This window comes from Lagopus leucura, unplaced genomic scaffold (assembly GCF_019238085.1).
Source record: "Lagopus leucura isolate 7727_CA_CO unplaced genomic scaffold, USGS_WTPT01 Super-Scaffold_100015, whole genome shotgun sequence".
NCBI classification, from domain to species: domain Eukaryota; kingdom Metazoa; phylum Chordata; class Aves; order Galliformes; family Phasianidae; genus Lagopus; species Lagopus leucura.
The window spans coordinates 15262780-15283651 of record NW_024962269.1 but is presented as its reverse complement, the minus strand read 5'-3'; the positions used below and the strand labels follow the sequence as shown (position 1 = coordinate 15283651).

At 49.1% G+C, this 20872-nt stretch overlaps 1 protein-coding gene across 2 annotated transcripts in view; it reads left to right on the top strand.

Annotated features, from left to right (window-relative positions):
- IGDCC4 (immunoglobulin superfamily DCC subclass member 4) overlaps positions 1-20872 on the top strand; it is a 79903-nt gene that overhangs the window by 37907 nt on the left and 21124 nt on the right. Inside the window, exons 4-10 of one of the 2 annotated variants that reach the window (XM_042875862.1) lie at positions 885-1018; positions 13726-13860; positions 16243-16398; positions 16920-17330; positions 17932-18096; positions 19146-19283; positions 20678-20851. In XM_042875862.1, the coding sequence (XP_042731796.1) occupies positions 885-1018; positions 13726-13860; positions 16243-16398; positions 16920-17330; positions 17932-18096; positions 19146-19283; positions 20678-20851 (1313 nt within the window). The remainder of the gene's footprint in view (positions 1-884; positions 1019-13725; positions 13861-16242; positions 16399-16919; positions 17331-17931; positions 18097-19145; positions 19284-20677; positions 20852-20872) is intronic. The other variant, XM_042875863.1, reaches the window with a different exon arrangement.

The following is a 20872-nucleotide window of genomic DNA, read 5'->3' as shown; positions in this document are numbered from 1 at the left end:
TTTGCAATTAAAAATGGATCTCATATATAATTAAAAAGGATCACGTAGGCTTTGCGCCTTGCATTCAAGAATAAAGAGCCTGCCATCTAGGAATCCAGGCAGAAAACGGAGATGCTGACAACCAGCTCCTACTTTTATGCTAATTGCTAATCATCTGCTTTGTTCAGTATAATGCAGCAAGGATTGTGTTCATGTTGAGAGCCATGTAGCCGCTGCACTCCTTGGAGGTGTTCCCCAGTAGAACCCCATGGGCAAATAAGGGATGCTGAATGCCTGGGTGTAAGTTTGCCAGCTCATGAAAGCCAGGAGCTCTTGTGAGAACAAAAGTAATCAACACAACCCAGGAATGGCATGGTTTCAGGCAGCTGCTCACTGCAGGAGCATTGTCCTGGCTGCTTTGGGCCGTGAAGGTGCATCTGTGTGTGACTTGGTCCGTTTGCGTACCTGAGGTGCGGCAGGAAAAAGATTCTATGCAGTGTTTTTTTTTCCTCTGGCTTTTCCTCCAACCTTTTGTGAAAGGTTAGTGGCAGACTCTGTGTGCAAAGGCACTGGTACACTTAGATATCTACATGTCTGCAGGCAGGAATGTGGGTGTACATTATTTTCTGCTGTGCATTTGGTTTACATCAGGAAAGCCCTAGTCTCCCAGAAGCTGATCCTATCTTGTGAAGGCCCCAGAACCATGGGTGGGTCGGTAGCTGCTGCTGTTTAAGAACCACTCATTCTTTCAGCCACTGGGATGCATCAGTTCCACTCTGCTGTGGTTACCAGGACCTGCAAGTGATACCTCTGAAGGAGAAAAGGCAGAGGTAAAAGGGCTTTGAGCTGATGAATAGCTCAGGCAAGGCATATCCTGTCTAATGTTCTTCCTTTTGTTCACTCAGGTTTATAACTCTTCCAAATGGTGTGCTCCAGATTGTTGATGTGCAGGAGAGTGATGCAGGGGTGTACCACTGCGTGGCCAGCAATGCTGCTCGCAAGCGCTACAGCAACGCTGCAGTCCTCAGTGTCCTGAAAGGTAAGGTGTAAGGTGCTGGCAGGGACAGGTTGGTCTGGGTGTGTGATCTTTAAGGTCCCTTCCAACCCAGGTCATTCTGTGATGATTCTGTGTGCGTGCTGGGAAGTTGTGCATGATGGCAAGGTAGAAGATGAGCGAAGGATGGCATGTGTAGAGGAAGATGTACAATCTAGCAAAAGAAACAGTCAGAGGATGGAATAGTTAGCAGTGCTGTGTCTACCCCAGATTGCATAGCGAGCTGCTCCAGAGGAGCAGCACGTTGACACCCGGCAAGCACTGTGTCCATGTGGCTGGCTCACTGCCGAGCTGTGGGGAGGCTCCTGAGATCTCTGTGCCATTTGGGCACACCCTCATCTGGGATTTCTGCAGGTGGTGCAGACTGAGCAGAGCTTTGCATGTGAGCTGTCCTTTGCCCCCCTGTCTGGGCCTCCGCCTCTGTGTGCATTTTTCTCTGTAAACCAGGAGCATGGTGGGCAAGTCTGGACAAGGGAAGGGAGCTGAGAGCCTCAGTGCTGTGGGTCTCCAGACCCCGCATTCTTCCCGGTGTTGTGTAAGCCTCATCCTGCTAGTGGGTGAGATCACCAGGTCTGGCTGAGCTGTCCTGCTCTCTGGATGGTGTCCCTCGGCCATGTCAGTCTGCTGCTCGTGCTGAATCCTGTTTGTTTACATGGCAGATTTCACCTTGAAAACTCTGAAATGCTTCCCAGCTCCTTTTGTCTTTGTTTAGGGATTTTTTGCTTGGCATTCTGCTACCAGTGTATTTTCACAGAGATGGCTTTGCTGTTCATCCATCAGCAGGGAGTGTAATTAACTGTGGAGCCTGAGAATACACCTCTGATCAATGGATTGTGTCATGGAGGTAATCTGTATGGAATCTGCAGAGAATTCATGAGCAGCTGAATGCTCTGTATCTAATTGTCAGCCCTTGCCAGCTTAATGAAGCTCAGAGGCAAGGAGAACGCTTGCTATGGGCAGTTCCACATTCCAGAGACCGCTGTGCCATTGGGTCTGGTTTGATATCGATAAGTAATATTGATCAAGCTACAAAGGTGAATATGCTGTCCTTGGCATCGTAACTTGTTCAGCATAATTGCATCTTGTATTCTGCAATGTTTAATCTGCTTTGCAAATGGAGGCAAGGGAAGAGGTTAAATGGGAAGCGTTCCTTCTGGAGCAGCAGCCGGCTGAGCAGATTTCTGCCTGGAGTTCTCGCCCAAATCTCGCTTCTGCAGCACTGCACCACCCGCTGGCTGCAAAAACAAATATGCGAGGTTGAGTTTTTCACCAGATTGAGCTGATAGTGATGAAAAACATGCCTGTTAAATCTCTGGGGATTTTTATAATTGGGGAAAAGTATCTCCGAGACAGATGGGAAACTGTAGTGACCTGTGCAGGCCACAGGCTCCTCCAGCAGTGACTGGCATGGCATTGATCCTTTTGAGTTTCAGCATGTCTCCATCAGAGGCGTGTTTCTGGGTGCCTGAGTGCCTTGAGGAGTTTTTTACTCCCTATTCAGAAGTAGCTGGTAGTAGTTGGAGCGAACTGTAAGGAAGAAATCCTTTGGCTGGAGGAGATTGGAGAAGAGATGTGCGAGAATGAAAAGAAAATAAGTAAAGCTCAAGGTACAGCCATTTAGTATTGCTCGAGTTGCTTGTTCAGGCATTTCAGAGGCCAAACTATTCCATGTCTGCTGGCAGGAACAATGAGACAGTGCCATGTGGTGATGACTAAGTGTGAGTGCTCCGGGTGGACTTCAGGGCTGTGCTGGTTGTAATGCAAACACTTCCACTGGCACTGGGTAGGCAGGTCTCAGGCCTGGGAGCTCCTGCTCATGCCTCTACTTCTGCCAGGCATTGCGGGGCTGAGCTGTCTGTATGTAACAAAGGAATCTGTTTCCCTGTAGATCCTCTGCCCAGTTCTTTCTGTCCCTCCCCATTCCCGTTGTTGGGTGATGGATGGGAGTTGTTCCATCTCCTTTACTAAAGGCCTTTTCACAGGAGAGACAGCAGTTAGCACAACCCCTTTCTACCATGCTAAAACCCCACTAAAACACTTCCCAAAGTGTAATTTCTCTCGGTCGTGTGCCTTGCTCATCACATGCTGAAGGCTGCACTGTGTGTCAGTGGCTGTGCAGAGGCACAGCAGAGTGCGGCAGGCTGCGAGCTCTGCAGATGTTTGGGCTGTGCAGACTTCATGGTACAAATTTCCAGACGTTCCCTGGAGAATTGGTGTTGTGAGCAGCCGGAGAGCAGGCCTCTGTCATTCAGCCCAGAAACACAGCCTGCTGTAGGAATAGGAGCAGAGGGATAACTCGGATTTTCCCCCTGAATCTCTGCTGCTCCCGGCAGATGAAGCACCGAGCCCATCTGGCAGTGCCATTCCTTTACCATTCGGGTGCTTTTATCTCAAGGAAGGATAGCAGAAAAGTTTGGGCATCATGATGTGTGATCTCAGCAGGTCGCTTTGCCTGTTGCTCCACTTCTCCCCTCCATGCTATGCACAGTGCTGGCTCTTTGTGCTGTTTCTTTGCCCCACATCTGTTGTGGTATGGCCTACATGCCTGCAGAAAGGTAAACATCCTAGCAGCTTCAGATCATACCAGAGCTCTGGGCTGAGAAAAGTACAGGAGCTTAAGACAAAGCTATCTGTTTTGAGATCTTGACCCCACAACTCCATCCTGGAGATTTCAGTGTTTATATCTGCAGTGAGAGATCGGTCACCTTAGCAGAATGAACAAAGCATGGTCCTGCAAGACAGGGCTCTTGGCGTCTCTGCTTTCTGACCGTGTGCCACAGACGAGAATCTGCTCCTTAACTCTTTATCTGCACTTCCAGAGGCAGAAATAACAGCAATAGGCTTGAAGCTGCTCTCTTAAAATAATGTGTCAACGTGGGCACGTGGTGCTGGAGATCTGCCTGCTCAGGTGAGTTGCAGATCCTGTGCACAAGCACAGGAGGATGCTGATGTGTTACCTGGTGGGATATGTTTTTTTTCTTGTGTCCTTGTGCACCCTATTCTTGATTTGTGCATGCAGAGTAACTACAGCTGCAATGTCAGATCACACTTCATGCTGATACTTGGGTAAGAATCTTTGTCCCAGACCTGGCTGGCTAGAATCAGAATGCCCAGGCAGCCTTGCTGGGACACTGACAAGACGTCAGTGCAGCAGTGTTGCCACAGTGGTCTCACAGCCATGCCCACGTGATCCTGTGCCTGCACTGGAATAAACACGGGAATGGGGAGTACAGATCTGCATGTGTAGATGCAGCAGGGCTAGGGGCTGCAGTGAGCAGCCCCCGAGGAGCCTTCCAACAGATGAGCTCGTCCTCCCTGAGCTGGGATTTAGTACTGTGTTATTAGAGATGACACCACGAGATTGCCGTTGGCAGAACATCATTTACGTTGACAGTTGTAGCAGCTTACTGCAGCAGTGTCCCAGGAAATGTATTTTTCAGTCAAGCATTTCTATGAAATACGATAACAGGGACACAGCTTGGAGGCAGCTGTGAAACACCTTTGCATTTTGTGTTCTTTTGGTGCTCCTATTGCGGTGGCTTATTTGTGGGTGTTAAGGGAGAGCCAGGCTCCGGGTGCTGGGACCTGGCTGGCTTCTGCCCCAAAGGCTGTAGAAGAACACAGCTAGAGGACTGGACCAGCTTTGGGGCTCATTGGGAAGGTGGTGATGAAGTGAGCAGCACTCGCAGTTGGCCACCACCTCGCAGAAACAGACGTGCTGTTACCACAAGTGGGTTTTCAGTCGCTGCATGTGTGAATGACGTGCAGGATGCTGGGCTGGCTCTCAGCCTGAGCCCTGCCGACACGCGCTGTGCTCCCCTCGCAGCTTGGGATGTGGGTGCCGTGCAACGTGGGGCAGGGGGAGCGTGGGGAGAGTAAACACTGTGAGTTGTTGATTCAGCCAACAAGTGAAGAGCTTCTCCTCTGTAGATGGGGGGGGGATCCCAGCTTCAGTCTGCAACTGCTGTGTCCGTGTTCCTTGTCTCTTCCACTGAGCATTGTCCTCTGCCACTATTCCTGTGTAGCATCCTGGTTTTCTTCTTCCTCTGGCTCTTAAGCAGGGATTTGCTCTGCACTTGACATCCCAAATTCTAACCCATGAGGTCTCTGTTTGCACACATTTCCCAGCTCAGGTTTCTGCAGGTAGCTGAAGCTGTTCACATGTCAGAGCTGCTGGATTGTGAAAAATGCTCTTGATTCTTCCTTTGCAGTAGAAGATGCTAAACCAACCATAGTAAGTATAAATTTAGAGATGATTCATGGCAGATGAAGGAGGAGATGTACACTCTTCTAGCTTAATAAACGAATCTGTAAACTAAAAGTGACCTTCTGCCTAAAATGAACTGCAAACTCTTCATTCTGTCTCCCTTTACTGAGCCTCACAATGCTGATGACTTCGAGCAGACATGGAGCAGGACTGAGACCACAGATTTTTGGTGAAACTTGTGAAGATTAGTGCAGACACTTAGCAGGCACCCACCCAAACACCCAGCTCTTTCCTTGACTGGGGTCAGTTTGGGGCCAGCACACATCACAGCATGCAGATCGCCGAGAGAGAACTTCCCATAGCTCGAGCATCAGCAGCCTGTTCCCGGGAGCCAGAGGGGGAATTTCAGATCAGCTGTCTGTGAAGTTCTGCAGGGCTGTGATATGCTGTGCTTCTGACAGCTCCAGCAGCCCGCGGTGACAGAGGGTTTGATAGAAAACTCAGAGCCCTCACCTCCTATTAAGCAGAACAGCTAAACCTGAGGTTGGCACCAAAGTGAGTGGCAACAGAGGTGTCAAGGATAATCGAGCAGGACTAGAGATGTGAGGCAGGGAATAGGTGAGCTGTTTCCAGGTCCTGAGGGCAAACTGGTCTCCCCCACACATAGCAGTTTTTGGGGTTGGCTCGGCTCCTGTGTTACAGGCAGCTCTGCCTCCCGAGATCGCAGCTGGCTGGATTTGGGACTGGTTTGCAGTCCTCCTTGTTCTCCACCTGCAGCTCTTAATAGTCCACATGCACTGCACTTCTGAGGCTTTTTGAAATAAGAGCTGGTGTTTGGTAAGGCTCTGGCTGAAGCAGTGTTTAAGCTGCAGACTGCAGCCAGCTCTCCTCTGGGAGTCTTTTGGTGCTGGTAGATCCCTGTGGCACATCACAGCAGCACTACAGGACTGCACTTGGCCTCTCCTGGGGCGTGTAAAGCAGCTGTACCTGCCTGCTGAGCCTGGGAGGCAGCTAAGAATAGAGATAATAATTAGGTCAGCAGCTTGCAAAGGGCTGTGGGACAGCAAGGTGGATATGGTTGGGTTCCTGATGGCACTTGTTAATTATTAATTGCCTGTGTTACTGCAGAACCTTGGCCGTTAGTGGTGCCCTGCAGTGCTTACAGAATCTTAACAGCTCGAGTGAGGATGCTGTTGCTGCGAGTGTCCAGAGACACAGCAAAGCTTGTGGTCCCATTTCTTTGGATGTGGGACAGATCTAAGGCCTTGTCCTCAGCGAGAGATGCTCTTGCCCAACTCTGTGTACAGTGCAGATGAGGAGCAGTGCTGCGTGAATTGTGGAGGAGAATGAAGAGCAGAAGAGAGGGAGGGGATAGGGGCAGGTGGTGTTACTGAGCTGTCTGTCTTCAGGCACTGCCTGAGACAGATTGGGAATCGCTACAGCACTCCAGCAAGTGTCCAACTGAAGCCGTTTGACACAAAATATGGATATCACTAATGATCTTTTCCTGTAGAAAGCCAGCTTTCCTTCCAGACTTTTCTTAGAAAACAGATTTGCATTGTCCTGAGTTAATGCAGATGCAGCCATCTGCTTTTAGCTCTTCCTTCCAAGTTGGCAGTCATCATTTGCTGCCAGACTGTGTTATTGTAGGATCCCAGTGTGTTGTGTGTTTGAAGCATAGTTTGTAGGAAGCATTCTGCATACCTGGCATCAGGAGAACACACCACAAGGTAATTTCTCTTTTCAAAGCCATGCACGATGGTAACATGAGTGCCCATGGCTGGCAGCAGGAGTGGGACAAAGCACAAGCCTTGGTGACAAAGAAAGCAGGCTGTGTCCTTCTGCACAGCCTGGGGCCTCCAGCCTGTTCCCTCTCTGCTGTAGCTAGAGGTACAGATTACATGAATTGCAAATAGATCCAATGTTGCAAGTAGATCTGAATTGCAAATAGATCTGATGAAATAGGTGTCAGTCCCTGTGAAATGTCAGCCTCTGAGCACAGGCAGGAAGTTAGCGGAGTGAAATGGCTCCGGGCGCTGACACAAGTTGGGCTGACTGAGAAAGGAGGCGTTCCAGGGCTTGTGAATGTGTGAATGAGCCAGAAAGCCTTCTGTTGACCGTGTCTGTATCTCTTTTCTGCAGGAAAGGCAGCAGAATATCTTTGCCTACCTTACAGCTTGTTTTTCTGGGAAGTTTCACTTGCAGCATCCTGGAAATTGGATACGTTGTCCTGGAGAATCCCTCTGGGAAAGGGCTGGCTGGTGTCACAGATTGTGACGAGTCCACCCCGTGCTCTGCCACAGGTGTTCTCCCCTGTGCTCAGTGCAGGGCTGACCCCTCCGACCCAGGAGTGATGTTGCCTGCAGCTCTGGCTAGGCAGGTGCAGACAAGCAAGTTTTTTTGCCTGCACGCTAGCCTGAAGGCAGAGCCAAAATGTGGAGACAGGCTGCTTTGCTAGCACAGAGCAGTCATCAGCTAACTAACCATACTTGTGAGGATCTCTGTTAGGTGGTGAAAGCAGCTACAGGACAGCCTTTGTGTCCTGTGCTCCGCTCTGAAGCCCCTCTGTCACACTTAAATTACACACAGAGCTGGTGTAATCAGTTATGATGGTTAAAGAAATGTGGGAATGTTCCCGCTGAATCCCAGAGGCTGGCAGGCTTGGGGCCCCAGGGTTGTTTGGGTTAAGCTGTCTGGGTTGTGGGGTGGGTTAAGGCAGGAGCTGGGCTGGGGGCTGCTCTGCCTTCTGCAAAGGGCTTCAGATACCCCTAGACAGTGCTGCTGCTTTCCTTTCTTCAGCAGTCCTCTCTTCTGACCTGGGGGTTAAATCCTGATGCGCACTGAGGGACTTTCTGACAAGGAGTTTTACGTGAAGATCTATGGAAAGGTGCCAGGACTGGTTAAAAGCTTATTAAATGGTAGTTTTTATCTGCAGTGCTGACATTATCAGTGACACTTGAACAGTTGCGTTTGTTGCCTTCTGCCTCTCAAAGCTCTATGCAGCATATCTTCAGGCTTCTGCAAATGCAGATGCGTGGCCCAGCTCCCCGACCCCTCAGCTAACTGGGGCCTCCCGCAGGAAAGCAGCAGAACCCCAGCGCTGGTCGGCAGCCGCTCCGTGCCGTGGAGCTCTCAGCTCCTGTTTATTTTGCCTGGCTCCTGCGCGGAGCAGCGAAACGTGGGCGCTTCCAAGCACTCACTGGGGAAGCAAGCAGGAATTCCTCGTGCAGTCTGGCTGGCTCCAGTCCCTCTTGGCGTAATGAAGAGCAGTTCCAACTGCGTGTACGCAAACAGAGAGCCAATGTTGACAGCTTTACAGGAGGAGGAGTGGTGGGCAAAGCACGCTCCGGCTGCTTTGCAGCAGAGCTGAACGTCCCCTGGATGTATAAGGCTCTGTACTCCAAATGCTCCATGGTTTGGGTGGGGGAAAGCCCCCTGAAAATGCTGGGCAGTTCCTGGAAACTTGCCACTGTTCAGCCCCTCCTGGGCATCTGGTTACAAGCAGTTCCTGGGCTGAAATCTCTCAGTTGTAATAAATTGAGAGGAATGAAGGAAGAGTGCCCATTGGCCCCTCTGGTGTTGGGGCTGTCACTGTGTGCTCCCAAGCTCCATGCAGGGTACTAGGAGCTGGGGAAAGCCAGGCTGTTTCTCTCAAGCCAAGCAAAAAGCAGTTCCTTTTCATCTGCTTTTCCAGGTTGGATTTGTGCCATCGCAGCCCCTAAGAAGGGAAGAAATGAGCATTTCTAGTGAAGCTATGGGCATTGGTGCTGCTAGATCACAGTGGGAAGATTTTTGCAGTCTCAATACTTAGGTGTGGTTAGTGCTGGAGCCTCTGGGATGCATATCTAAAAGCTCCTGAGCCTGTTGTATTGAAAGCAAAAGTTACTCATCTCCAGCTGCACTAATGAAGGAAAACAGAGCTTGGATTCAAAGAATCACAGGGACTGGCATAGCAAAAGGGCAGGAGGAGGCTCAAAGGAGTTAATAGCAATTTTTGGAAAGGATGTGTGGTTGCAAGAGCTGCTTTTGTGGAGAGGAGATAGCACTTGGCTGATGACATGCTGGGGAAGCCTGGGTGCTGTGTGAGGAGCTGTACGTGGCAGTTCTGGAAGCCACTGGGGTTGCTTCTCCCTTGGCTCCTTACTGCGAAGTGGTGCATTGCTGAGCTCAGGTGAGGGCAGCTGCAAAAGAAGAAACTCTTGCTTGCATGCTCAACGTTGAGACCTGATGTCAGTGATACTGCCCCCAGATCAGATCCATCAGTGTGTCAGTATATGGTTTGCCAAACATCCTGCCTAGAGATTTTGTACCGTTCTGGGTCTAGACCAGAAGTAGAAATAAATCACAGATAACTTCCCAGGACAGTGTGAACAGAGGAGGAAGATGGGTGTGGAGGATGTTGTTCTCTTCTGTGGCTGCTGTCAGCACTCTCCCTGCGTGATCCAGGAGGTCTGTGAGCTGAGAGCTGGGTGTGGGAGTGGGTCGTGCTCAGCAAACACTGCGCTTGCATTTTTGAAGGTGTGTGCTTGCAATGGGCAATTTGCTCCTTTATTGTCTGCGGAATAACAGCAGTGACAGCATTGACTTTCCCTAATGAACAGCTGCTCAGTGCTAGGATCTATTCCCGGAGGAGATTCGCGGGGATGAATAAGGTTTCATGCTCCTCCTCTGGAGAGGGTGAGAAAGTTCTCTGAGCAGAAGGTTGTTGCTTGATCATTGGGTATCTCCAGGTCTTGAAATGCTGACAGCTGAGAGCTGAATGTGACTCCACTCAAGTCGTGTTTCACCTGCGGCAGTTCTGCTGAGGCAGGGTGTTTATGGAAGCAGGAGATCTGTTAGTTCCCGACCAGAATGATCTTCTTGTCACTGCAAACAACCATCACAAATTAGCTGAACAGAAACCATTTTCCTCCTGTTGCTCTGCCTGAATTCTTAGCGGATGCTCTGCGCTGAGAAGAGCGGAGAGGTGGGAGAAAAGAGCTGATGAATTATGGATGCTCTGGAGGCAGAGCTGGCTTGTAGGCTCTGAGAGTTTCAGATTGCTGCTGTATTTTATAACTCAAGCTCAAACTTCAAATAAACATTTTGTGCTTTGTCCCGAGCAGCTCCCCATGGTGCCTCCCTTCACATCCCTGCTCACTTTCTCTTCTCTTTAAGACTCTACAGAACTGTTTCTTATACTGGGCGTTTTGCTCAGAGCCTCCTGTGCTCTCCTTGCTGCATCCATTTGATTTCTACACTGCACCTGACGCTACACTCCATGTTGTGTGAGCGATGGTGTGAAGGAGTGGAGTGCCTGAATTTAGCCTGACTGTGCTGACTTGTGATGGGAAGATGGGAAAATGCATAAATGCTGAAAATCAGTTGCACTGAGTCACTCGTGAACAGGAAAACCTAGGGGACACTTGGAAGTATTTCTGCATATTGTCAGTAAGTCTTGTCCCTTAATGCTGAGTGGCATCCTTGTGTCTCCCTGCGCAGACACAAACATGGGCACAGGGTGGCAAAACGTGCAGGAGTAGCGCCTTCATCTCAGCGTTTCCCAGTGCCCAGAGCTCTGCTCATTCAGCAAAATTGATTCAGAAGGGCAACAAGTCTGCAAAGGCAGCAGTGACGGTGAGCTTTTCTAGGAATTCAGGGCTTGTGCCTTGGGCTGTGCAGAGCTTTTGCCTAGAGCAGCCCTGCTGCTTGGAGAGACAAAACAAAGCTGGGAACTGGGAGAGGAATCTCAAACCCCAAGTTTTAAAATAGCAGCACTGCAGAAGCTTTTAGTACTCCGAAACAGACTGCATGGTGCAGATGTGTTCAGTGACCTGTTTTGTTCAGGCAGTGAAAGATGTCTTGGAAACTGCAGCTCCCTTTTCCTTTGGTTCTAACAATGTTCCCTCTTGACCTGAAATTATTTCAGTGGCAGTGGAGACAAAAACTGAAGTTGGTTTTGCTCTTGATGTTTGTCAGACAGCACTAAGCAGAGGTTTTCCTGGTTAGCTGAGAACTCTTCTTGGGAAGTCTTCAAACCAAACCAAACCCAGTTCATAGCAGTTAACCTGAGCTCCATCCTATCCAGCTGGCCTGTTGAGATAGCAAGAGAAAAATGTTCTCTAAAGGATGCTGTATAAGGGGATCTGGACTTACAGGATTGCACTCCAAAATGCAGAGCTGGAGAGAGCTGCCCCTGTGTACAAGAGGTGCATGGGGCATTCATCCATGTGCATACTGAGGAATGTGCTGGAAAAGCAAGCAGGACTGTTTACTTTTGTAATATGATTTCAGTAGCAATCAGTGACAAACACCTGGCATCTGAACTGTTTTTCCACTGGGTTTTTGAGGCTGAGACCTGACTCCTGGCTGCCTCAGACCAGGATGGTTGAGCTGCAGGTCCCTGTGGCTGCAGCTGCTCTTAATGCTGTTGGAGCAGTGAGCCCTTGGCCTGTTCCTGTGGACAGGACTGATGACTGTGGATTTTAGTGCTTTGCTGAACTGGAACTGGAGCTAAACAAAAGCTGCCATTCTAGAGAACCTTGTATTTCTCTGAGCCTCCAGCTTACGTGTCTCTTGCAGAAGCTCTCAGGCCTGGTTTACATTTAGCCCATTTCTGGCTCAGTAGTTCTCAAGCCCAGCGCTGGTGCTGCAGGAGGCCAAGGCTCTGACCTGTGTGGAGATTAGGTCCCTGAACCCACCACATTTTGATATAGCTCCTTCTTGCCCCTACCCTGCCCCAGGTTGTCCTGCTGCAACTGGATGTGATGGATGTTAGGCTGAAAGCATCTGCAGGTGTGAGTGATATGCATAGCAAATGTAATAGGACAGAGCAAAGCCCTAGCCAGTGCAGCCAGCTCTTTTTGCTGGTGTTTGCACAGGGCTGGGGTGCAGCTCGGTGTGCCCAGCCATGGCCCCAGCTGGGGGGGCTGCGGGCACTCCTCGGTCTCTGCTTCCATCTGCTGGTCAAGCACAGGCTCCTGCTCTCCTTGCTCTGCCTTGGCAATTCTACCTACTGCTTCTAATACTCATCCTACTACAGGTGGAATTTCCTTTCACATCTGTATGGGCTGACAGAAAATCACAGTGATACCAACTCTCTTTGGTAAGATTTGTGCACTGAGCAGATGGCAGCAAGGCTGGAGATGTGCTGAGCACATGTTGGGTGCTACAGTGTGCAGGCACAGCAACCACAAAAGGCAAGTACATTAGAAACAGGGCAAGGAGGGCATGGTGCTTTCCTTGGATATCTCAGGGTCTGGCAGTTGGAGATGTAGGGACATCCTGGGCTGGGGACCGCAGTGAGCGCTTCGATTTAACCATCCTGCTAAGTGTGTCCTTTGTGAGTTTGCCTGAACCTCTTTGTTTTATACCCTGCAGCATCAGGAGACAGTAGGCTTAACTGCAGGCTGTGCCAAAAGCTGCTTTGATCTGTGTTGGATTTGCTGCCCACAGCTTTCTCTGCTCAATCCTGGGAGCACCTGGAGCAGGCTCAGGAATTCCTCATGCTACGTGATTCCTCTGCAGTTATTTCTCCCTTCCTGAGGACAACAACCAACAGTGTCCCTCAGAGTTGAATGTTTCTGGGAGAGCTGGGAAAAAAGAACCTTGCTGCTGTCGAAGGTCATGAACAGTCTGGTCTTCTCAAACGTGCTCTGATTGTTTTAATCTGACAACAGAAATCTGGCCGCTGCAAAGGCATTTCCTTAACCTTCCCTTAACCTCTGCTTAGCAGTGGATAGACACAGAAGGTTCATTTCGAGCAAAAAATCCCTGTCCCTTTCTCAAGAAGTTGTGCAATGTAGCCTATAAATCTTCATGTAAATGTTGCTTGATTTTACATGCCGGCCATTTGTCTTTGCGCCTATCAGCTAAATAGCGTGCTCTCCTCCGGGTGCGGAGTGACTGAGTCAGTCTCTGTGCCCTGAGGTGAAAACCTGGGCACTGAGTGTTGGCCTCTCTTCGTTGCAGTTCACAGCACACGTCTGAGTATCAGAATTTCTTTAGCCAAGATGTTAGATTCTTTCTGAACTCTTAAAGTGCCTTGGCAAAAGATACGCTGTGTCCTGAGCAGTTGTTGTGCTTGAGGAATAGTGGTGTCTTAGAATTAGAGGTTGGAAAAGACCTCGAAGATGATCAAGTTTAACCATCAAGCCGTCTGCACCGTGCCTGCTAAACCATGTCCCTGAGTGCCATCTGATTAACAAATTAGCAAGAGCTGATGAACGTTCTGGGCTGAAACTCTTCTTATCTTCCATGAGAAAGTCCTGATACTAACTTCTATTGGTGTTGATATGACGAGAATAAATCTTTAGGACACCTCTGTGTTCGTATCCTAAGGGAAAACAATGCTGTCACATAAAAACAAGACCTATTTTTCTCCTCCAGCTAGGCATGAGACAGCACATGTGAGACAGCAGGGGAGCACGGCGGGGTCTGGTGTGCTGTGCATCTCTACACACTTCTCCAGTGAAGAACAGCCTTTTCTTTTTGTTTTTGGCATTAGGTTCCCAGCCAGCAGGAGGAGATGTCACCATCATTGCTGCTCCGGAGAACACCACGGTGGTGGCAGGGGAGAGCGTGGTGATGGAGTGCATGGCAGCTGCTGATCCCACCCCATTTGTCTCCTGGATACGGCAGGGTGAGTGCAAGGGATGGAAAGGAGCCTCTGTCAGCAGGAGGAACCCGGGCATTCATTTTCAAAACTTGTTAGAAGGCAGACAAATCAGTGGGACAAGGTGAGAGCCTTTACATTGCTGCCTAATGATGCAGGTGGAGTCATGGTGTAGGATGTCTTCAATAACTGGAATTACTGATTAAATCTGGAAGGTTACAAAGCACGCAATTCACCTGGCCTGTGAAATATTACGAAGTTTTGGTGTCTGGATGCCTTTGGATCTAAATTAGTTATACTCAGTGTAGGAGCTTGAGCAGTAGTAAAGGTCGTGAGGTGGGGTCGGGCCTGTGCCACTCCTCCGGTGACTCAGAGCTTAGTGGGGACTCTGTGGAATCTGCCATTGCCTTGGAGAAAGAACTTGTATTATCTTGCAGGATTATAAAACAGGATAAGATCTGTTAATCATTGGAGTAGCTGTGAGCTGGGAGTGTTGCTGGGAGGTTTTTGTTCTAAAGTCCCATTGTGTTTAAATTACTGGCTTTTGTTTTTTTCTGGTTTTGTTTTCCCCACCGTAATGGAAGCTGAGAAGATGCTCAGTTCTCATTAGAGGTGTACAAATGAGCCAGACTGGCATAGGTTACCCAGGGCTGACAGCCCGAGTCACAAGTGTCACTTCAGCAGTGTCACATCGTCCGATGCTTCGAGGCTCTGACTGAGGCCGTTTCCAGCTCAGGGATTGATTCTCTCCCAGAAAAGGCTCTCAGTTATTTTCACAAATCCGACTCATGATTTAAGACTCCTTTCCCCTGTAACCATTCATTGTGGTTGGTCTTCAGCCCAGACTTGTCCACAGGCAGTGAATTTTTAGTGTACACAAATATTTCCTCTTCCCTTCAAAAAAGGAGCAAAAACAGTCTCACAGGACACAAGTTGGGAAATCAAATCAGTGAGGATTACATGTTCTGGCAGCAATGTTTCTGTTTTATCCTGTACACTTCACAATTAGAAATTACCATTTTTCCTGTGCTTCACCACTTTTTGCTATACTGGATACTGCTGATGCTCAGAGTAGATATTATCAAAGCTAATTATTGCTATGATTTTTTTAATTTTTTTTTTTTTTTTAATTGAGAGAAAGAAAAGGGAAGGGAATTGCTGGATCAAGCCCTAGGCAACCTGATTTAGCTGTGCATGTCCCTGTTCATTGCAGGGGAGTTGGACTAGATGACCTTTAAAGGTCCCTTCCAACTCTAAGGATTCTACGATTCCTTGAACTGGCTGGTGAAGCAGTTCCTTGCATGCATTCAAGTGCTTCCTCGCTATTTTCAAGTGTTTGCTTGCTCTCCTCTGCTTTCCAGCATAGACTCTTCAGATTGGAAAGGATGGGTTAATTGCAATAGCAGTTCTGTGCTATGCAAGGAAGACAGCAGTAAGGGGCAGGCTGGGTTGCTGGAGGATTAGTCATGTAGGTAACACAGGATTCTATCTCCAAGTTGTCAGTTTGGCTGTTGCCAGCCCTGGTGGGGTCAGCTAATTGCTACCATCTGGGGTTGGATTTTCAGACTGCTCCTGTGCTAGTGGGGTGTGCTGATTCTCTCCTCCTGTGAGAGTGCAACCACTGAACTGTGAGGCCACCTGAAGCTCCATGAAATAAATGGAGGGGGCAGAGAATCTGATCGCAGCTTTGTTCCCTGCTGATGGTGCTAAGTAGGCACAGCTGCTCTGATTCAGCTGAGTCTTTGAGGGCAGAGGAGTGATGTAGGTTTTGCTGCTTGAGACACCCATTTATCTGCAGCTGGAGAGGGATGAGAGGTAATGTTTGCAGATACTGTGTAAATTGGCTGGCTCTCTCAACTCAGTAACTCTTGCCAGAGCTGGCATTGGGTTCCCAGTTGCCCAGCTGTGCCTCTCCTTGGCCATGCTGTGTTTGCCCAAACTCCAGCCCTTGGTTCAGGATACTTCCTTCTTCTCCACAAGCTGTCTTGCCTAAATTTGAATTCACTTCCAGGTCCCAGAAGGTGGAAGAACCCCAAGTCATTAGCAGTTCAGTATTCTCTGACATTTGCATTAACACGTGAGGAGAGATGTGCATTTGTGCATGGGAGTCAGCAAGGAGATCCAGCAGCTTTTCCGAAGAATATGCTAGCATAGCATTCCCTCAAATGTGCTATTCCTGGAGGATCTCATTCCAGGCACAGTCTTTGCACTACAGACTATTTTGATTTGAAACATGACTTTTTTGATTATTGCTAAACTAAACCTTGAGGCAGTTTTGACTCGGGCTGGCCTACACTCAGTCATGCGCGGAGGAATGTTCCAGCAGTAATATTCCTTTGGGCTGGGGTTTGGGATTTGGGGTCTCTGCTTAGAACTTCCTCCCGCATTTCTGCTTCTTTCTTCCTGCAGATGGAAAGCCTGTTTCCACAGATGTGATCGTGCTGGGTCGGACAAACCTCCTCATTCCTTCCAGCCAGCCCCATCACTCTGGAGTATATGTTTGCCGTGCTAACAAACCCCAGACCAGGCAGTTTGTTACAGCTGCGGCTGAGCTCCGGGTCCTGGGTGAGTGGAGAGCAGAGTAACTGCTGCAGGGAGAAATGCTGCCAGGTAGCTGTGGATTACCTGGTCTGGCATCCGGAGTTTGTGTTGTGTTTGTGACCCCTGCTGGGGAAGAAGGGAGCCAGGTTGGAGTCAGAAGGCCCTGTGCTGGGATAGCTCTTGGGGTGAATGTAACCTTTTTAATTTGGGGTTTAGTTCCTTCTATTTACTGAACCGTTTTATGCCTTGTTCCTGTTCTCCAGGGTTTCCCTGTGGAAATCTGGATCAGCAATTAACTTTCAGTATTGTGGAATTCAGGAGGGAGAACAGCCTAGAATCAGGGAATGCAGTGCATGATTGATACGGAATTTATTTTTCCTTTTGGATAGAATCTAAATTAAGCCTCTAGAGTCTGCCTGGCAAATCCTATCTTGTAAGCAAAGCTGCTACTGAATAAAACATAGCAGTGAGGGGGGAGGAGAAGGGATTTTCTCTGCTATCTTTCCCTCCTCCTTACTGCATTAATTTGTCCTCTCTCCTCCCAGCTACGCCCAGCATCTCCCAGGCTCCTGAAACCATCTCGCGCACCCGAGCCAGCACGGCTCGATTCGTCTGCAAGGCAGAGGGCGAGCCAGCCCCCACCATTCACTGGCTGAAGAACGGCGAGGCCATCCTCTCCAATGGGCGAGTGAAGGTCCAGAGCAGCGGCAGCTTGGTGATCAATCAGATCGGGCTGGAGGATGCTGGCTACTACCAGTGCGTGGCTGAGAACAGCCTGGGCATGGCGTGCGCCACTGCCAAGCTCTCCGTGATCGTGCGGGAGGGTTTGCCCAGCGCTCCCAAGAAGGTCTCAGCCGTGTCCCTCTCCAGCACCACAGTCTTAGTGTCCTGGGAGCGGCCAGAGTACAACAGCGAGCAGATCATTGGCTTCTCGTTACATTACCAGCGGGCTGTGGGTAGGTGTTACCTGCTTGTGCAACCAGGCAGTGGCCGCGGGGATGTGGTGATAAAGGATGAAGGTCTGTGTCCCTGGTTCTGGGCACAGAAGATCCTTCCAAAACCAGCAGGAGACCCACCTTAGTACTGGGCCTTTTATAATGGCTGGAGTTCCCTTGGATCATTACCTGGTGTAGGGAACCTGCTTTGGCAGGGGGGTTGGACCCGCTGGAGGTCCCTTCCAATCCCTACAATTCTGTGATTCTGTGACTGTGCTTAAAGCAAAGAACTGGATGTGTTAGTTTGGGTAGTTCAAGCTGCTGTAGCCGGGTGATTGCAACACCTCTTCCATCTACTCCCATACTCCCATTTCTCTTCCAACAGGGCTGGAAGAGCTTTAGTGCATCCAGATGCTTTGGAAACTACCCAAACTATCTCCTAAGTTGTGTTTTCTCCCCTTTCTGGAAGCAGTTGCAGTGGCAGCTAGACTCTTTTTCTGGGAACTAGGTTCTGTTACTGTAGAAACTAAGAAAAGCTAGAAAGTCTCTGCTTCCAACTCCTGGCACCTTGCAGTGTCCTGGCAGTTCACTGACCTGCTGATTGGTGTTTCCTTGACTCCAGGAACAGATAATGTGGAGTACCAGTTTGCTGTCAATAATGATACCACCGAGCTGCAAGTCAAGGACCTGGAACCCAACACCAACTATGTCTTCTATGTGGTTGCGTATTCTCAGCTTGGAGCCAGCCGGACATCCTCTTCCATAATTGTTCAGACCTTGGAGGACGGTGCGTTGAACTAGATGGGTACTAGTGTCTAAAAGATATTCTTTCCTGTTTCCTGGTGAGTGTTGAAGATGATGTAGAGAATAGTATCAACTCCTGGAAGCCTACACCTATGTCCTGTAGCTTTTTGTTGTAAATCCTTTGTAGAAATAAAGAAACCCACCCTGATCTGATCATTGGCTTGGGTGATGGTGAGCATGAAAGTGACTTTGCTGACAATGGGACTTGTTGCATTCAGGTCCTCTGGACTTTCACGGACGTAATGTAGCATTGCTCCAAACTTGCTGCTAGGCCAGACATGATTTCAACTCAGAAGAAAGATGTCTATTACAATTTGTAGAGCTGGGAACAGGCTTGAAGTAGGATCCCTTAAGAGTCAGTTTGTGTTGATTTTGCCACTTATCACATAGCATTTCTTTGAGCAGTGAAGGCAGAGTGCCAGAAGGACTGCTGCCCAACAGAGAACATGTACAGCTCACAACAGACTGCAGGACAGAGACAGAAGCAATGTTTTTGGCAGACCTCATGCAAGCCCCTGCTATGCTGTGGAGTGCATCGTGTGCTTTAATGCTCCTGACGTAGAGCACTGCATGGTCTCACACCTATTTGTCTGAAGCTTGAAAAGCTGAGTTGAAAGCATGAAAGCTGCCTGCAGCACAGAGCTGTGATTCTACAGGAGAGGGGGATCACCAAGCTGAAGTCTGGTATCTTTAGTATCAGTTAGTGTCTCTTTGATGCTCCATGGTACCGCACAGGCAGATTAACCAGCCTGTTAACCTGCCTGGTTTGTAGTTAACGCAGGGTCACCTGGATGTGGCAACACAGTGTGGTGTGGCCAGCAGGCTCTGAGCAGCCTGTTGAAGCTGAGCAACTCACCTTCCCTCCTCCTCAGAAAGCTCCTGGTTCTCCGAGCTGTTGGGGATCTGTAGCATGTTGGATACACCCCATGACAGCTTGTCACCAGCAGCTGTGCCAGGTAGTGGCCTCCAGCTAACTGAGATGTGTCAAGGTCTTGCCACCACCTTTGCTGACTTTCTTTTGCATTTTCTCAGTTCCTAGTGCTGCTCCTCAGCTGTCCCTGTCAAGCATGACTCCTGCTGATATCCGTGTGACATGGTTACCTCTTCCTCCAGAGCTGAGTAATGGCAAGATAACAAAGTACAAGATTGACTACTGCACTATCAAGGAAGGTAAGGAAAAAAGTGTGTTTGAAGGGAGGAAGGTTGTCTTTTGCTCCAGCAGCTTCAACAACATGGCTTGCTGAGGGGAAGAGGTATAAGACTGAAAACGGAGGGACCCATTTTTGCCAGGAGCAGAACAGCCCTCCCTTATATCTGGGCTCTGCTGGTGATAGTCACAGTGGTGCTGCTACTGTGCACTTCATACTCCTCTGAGGTGGTTTTTTCTGTGGTTGTGGAGGAACCAGTGTGCCCAGGGGATGGCGTGTGTTTGTGCTGCCCCATGAATGCTTGCATAAACAGCTCTTTGGTGTGCTTTGTATTTTGGGAGAAGAGCTTGATGCTGGCTGGGGAAGAAGGGTGAATGCATTTGGTTCCTTTAAAACCAAGTCTACTCAATGATCTGTATGTAAGTATCCTGGCAAGGTTGTGTTGCTCTGTTGCTAAGTTTTATCTGGTTTTATATTGTCAGCCACTCTAAGAAGCCTTCAGCAGGGATGGTAACACTTCCGTATTCTGAATGCAGTTGTTCTGATTCCATGTGTGCTTGCTTTGCAAATCTTTCTGGGTGTTCACTTTTAAAATCATCAAAACTCTGCAGCTTCCACTTCCCAAGGTTATGCTTCTGTGTAAGAAAGCAATGAGGAACATGATAAAGTGCTGGACATGTTGCTGTGTGTTTGATCTGAATTAGTAGTCTGCAGTGTGACTCTTGGCTCTTGTGTTTTTGTTTTGTTTTTATTTTTATTTTTTGCCTTGAGCCTGCATGCACCTCTGTGGGATCATAAGACCTTAGACATTTGCAGTCCAGGATTTGCACCCAGCAGTTCCTTGCTACATATCAGGACAGCACTCTCAGCTGAGCTTAGGTCAAGTGCAGCTGAAAAGCAAGAGCTGTGCATTCACCAATAGTCAGGATGAATCCTAGCAAGACCCATTGGTTGTTACAGCTGAAATCTCAGGTCGCTCTCAGTTTAAATTTCCTGTTGTGTTCCTTATGAATTTGGGTAAGCTGAAAACAGAGCAATCAGACCTCAATGTAGCATTGGTGAGGTTGTGAATTTTACAGAAGCAAGGCTGCTGCATGGTTCCTCTTCAAATTAAGGTGACGCTTTAAGTACAGCAGTGAGTGCCATCAGTTCCCATCAGCCTGTGCTCATGTTCTTCTCTCGTGTCAGCAGCAGCAAGGTTTCTGACAACTGCCCCCAGGCAGGCTCAGTGGTGCTGAAGGCACTCTGCGGTTCTGAATGTGAGGAAGGAGTCAGTCAGGATATCAGCTCTGCCCAGTCTTCAGTTCTCAATTTTCCTGGTGGCAAGAGTGCATGTAGACCATGTGATTGTTGCTGGGTTTGTTTCTACACTTTGACTGGGAAAGCCCTTTTTCACTGGTGTCACCTTGGTTCCAGCAGATCAGGTTACCTCCATTGAAGTGGGTGGAAATGAGACACAAATCACTCTGTACTCGCTGCATCCCAACAAGGTGTACAAAGTGCGCATTGCAGCCAGCACCAGCGTGGGCTATGGGGCCCCGTCTGAGTGGACCCAGCATCGGACACCTGACAGGGACAACCAGACACATGGTAGGAGGCTGGGTGTTGCTT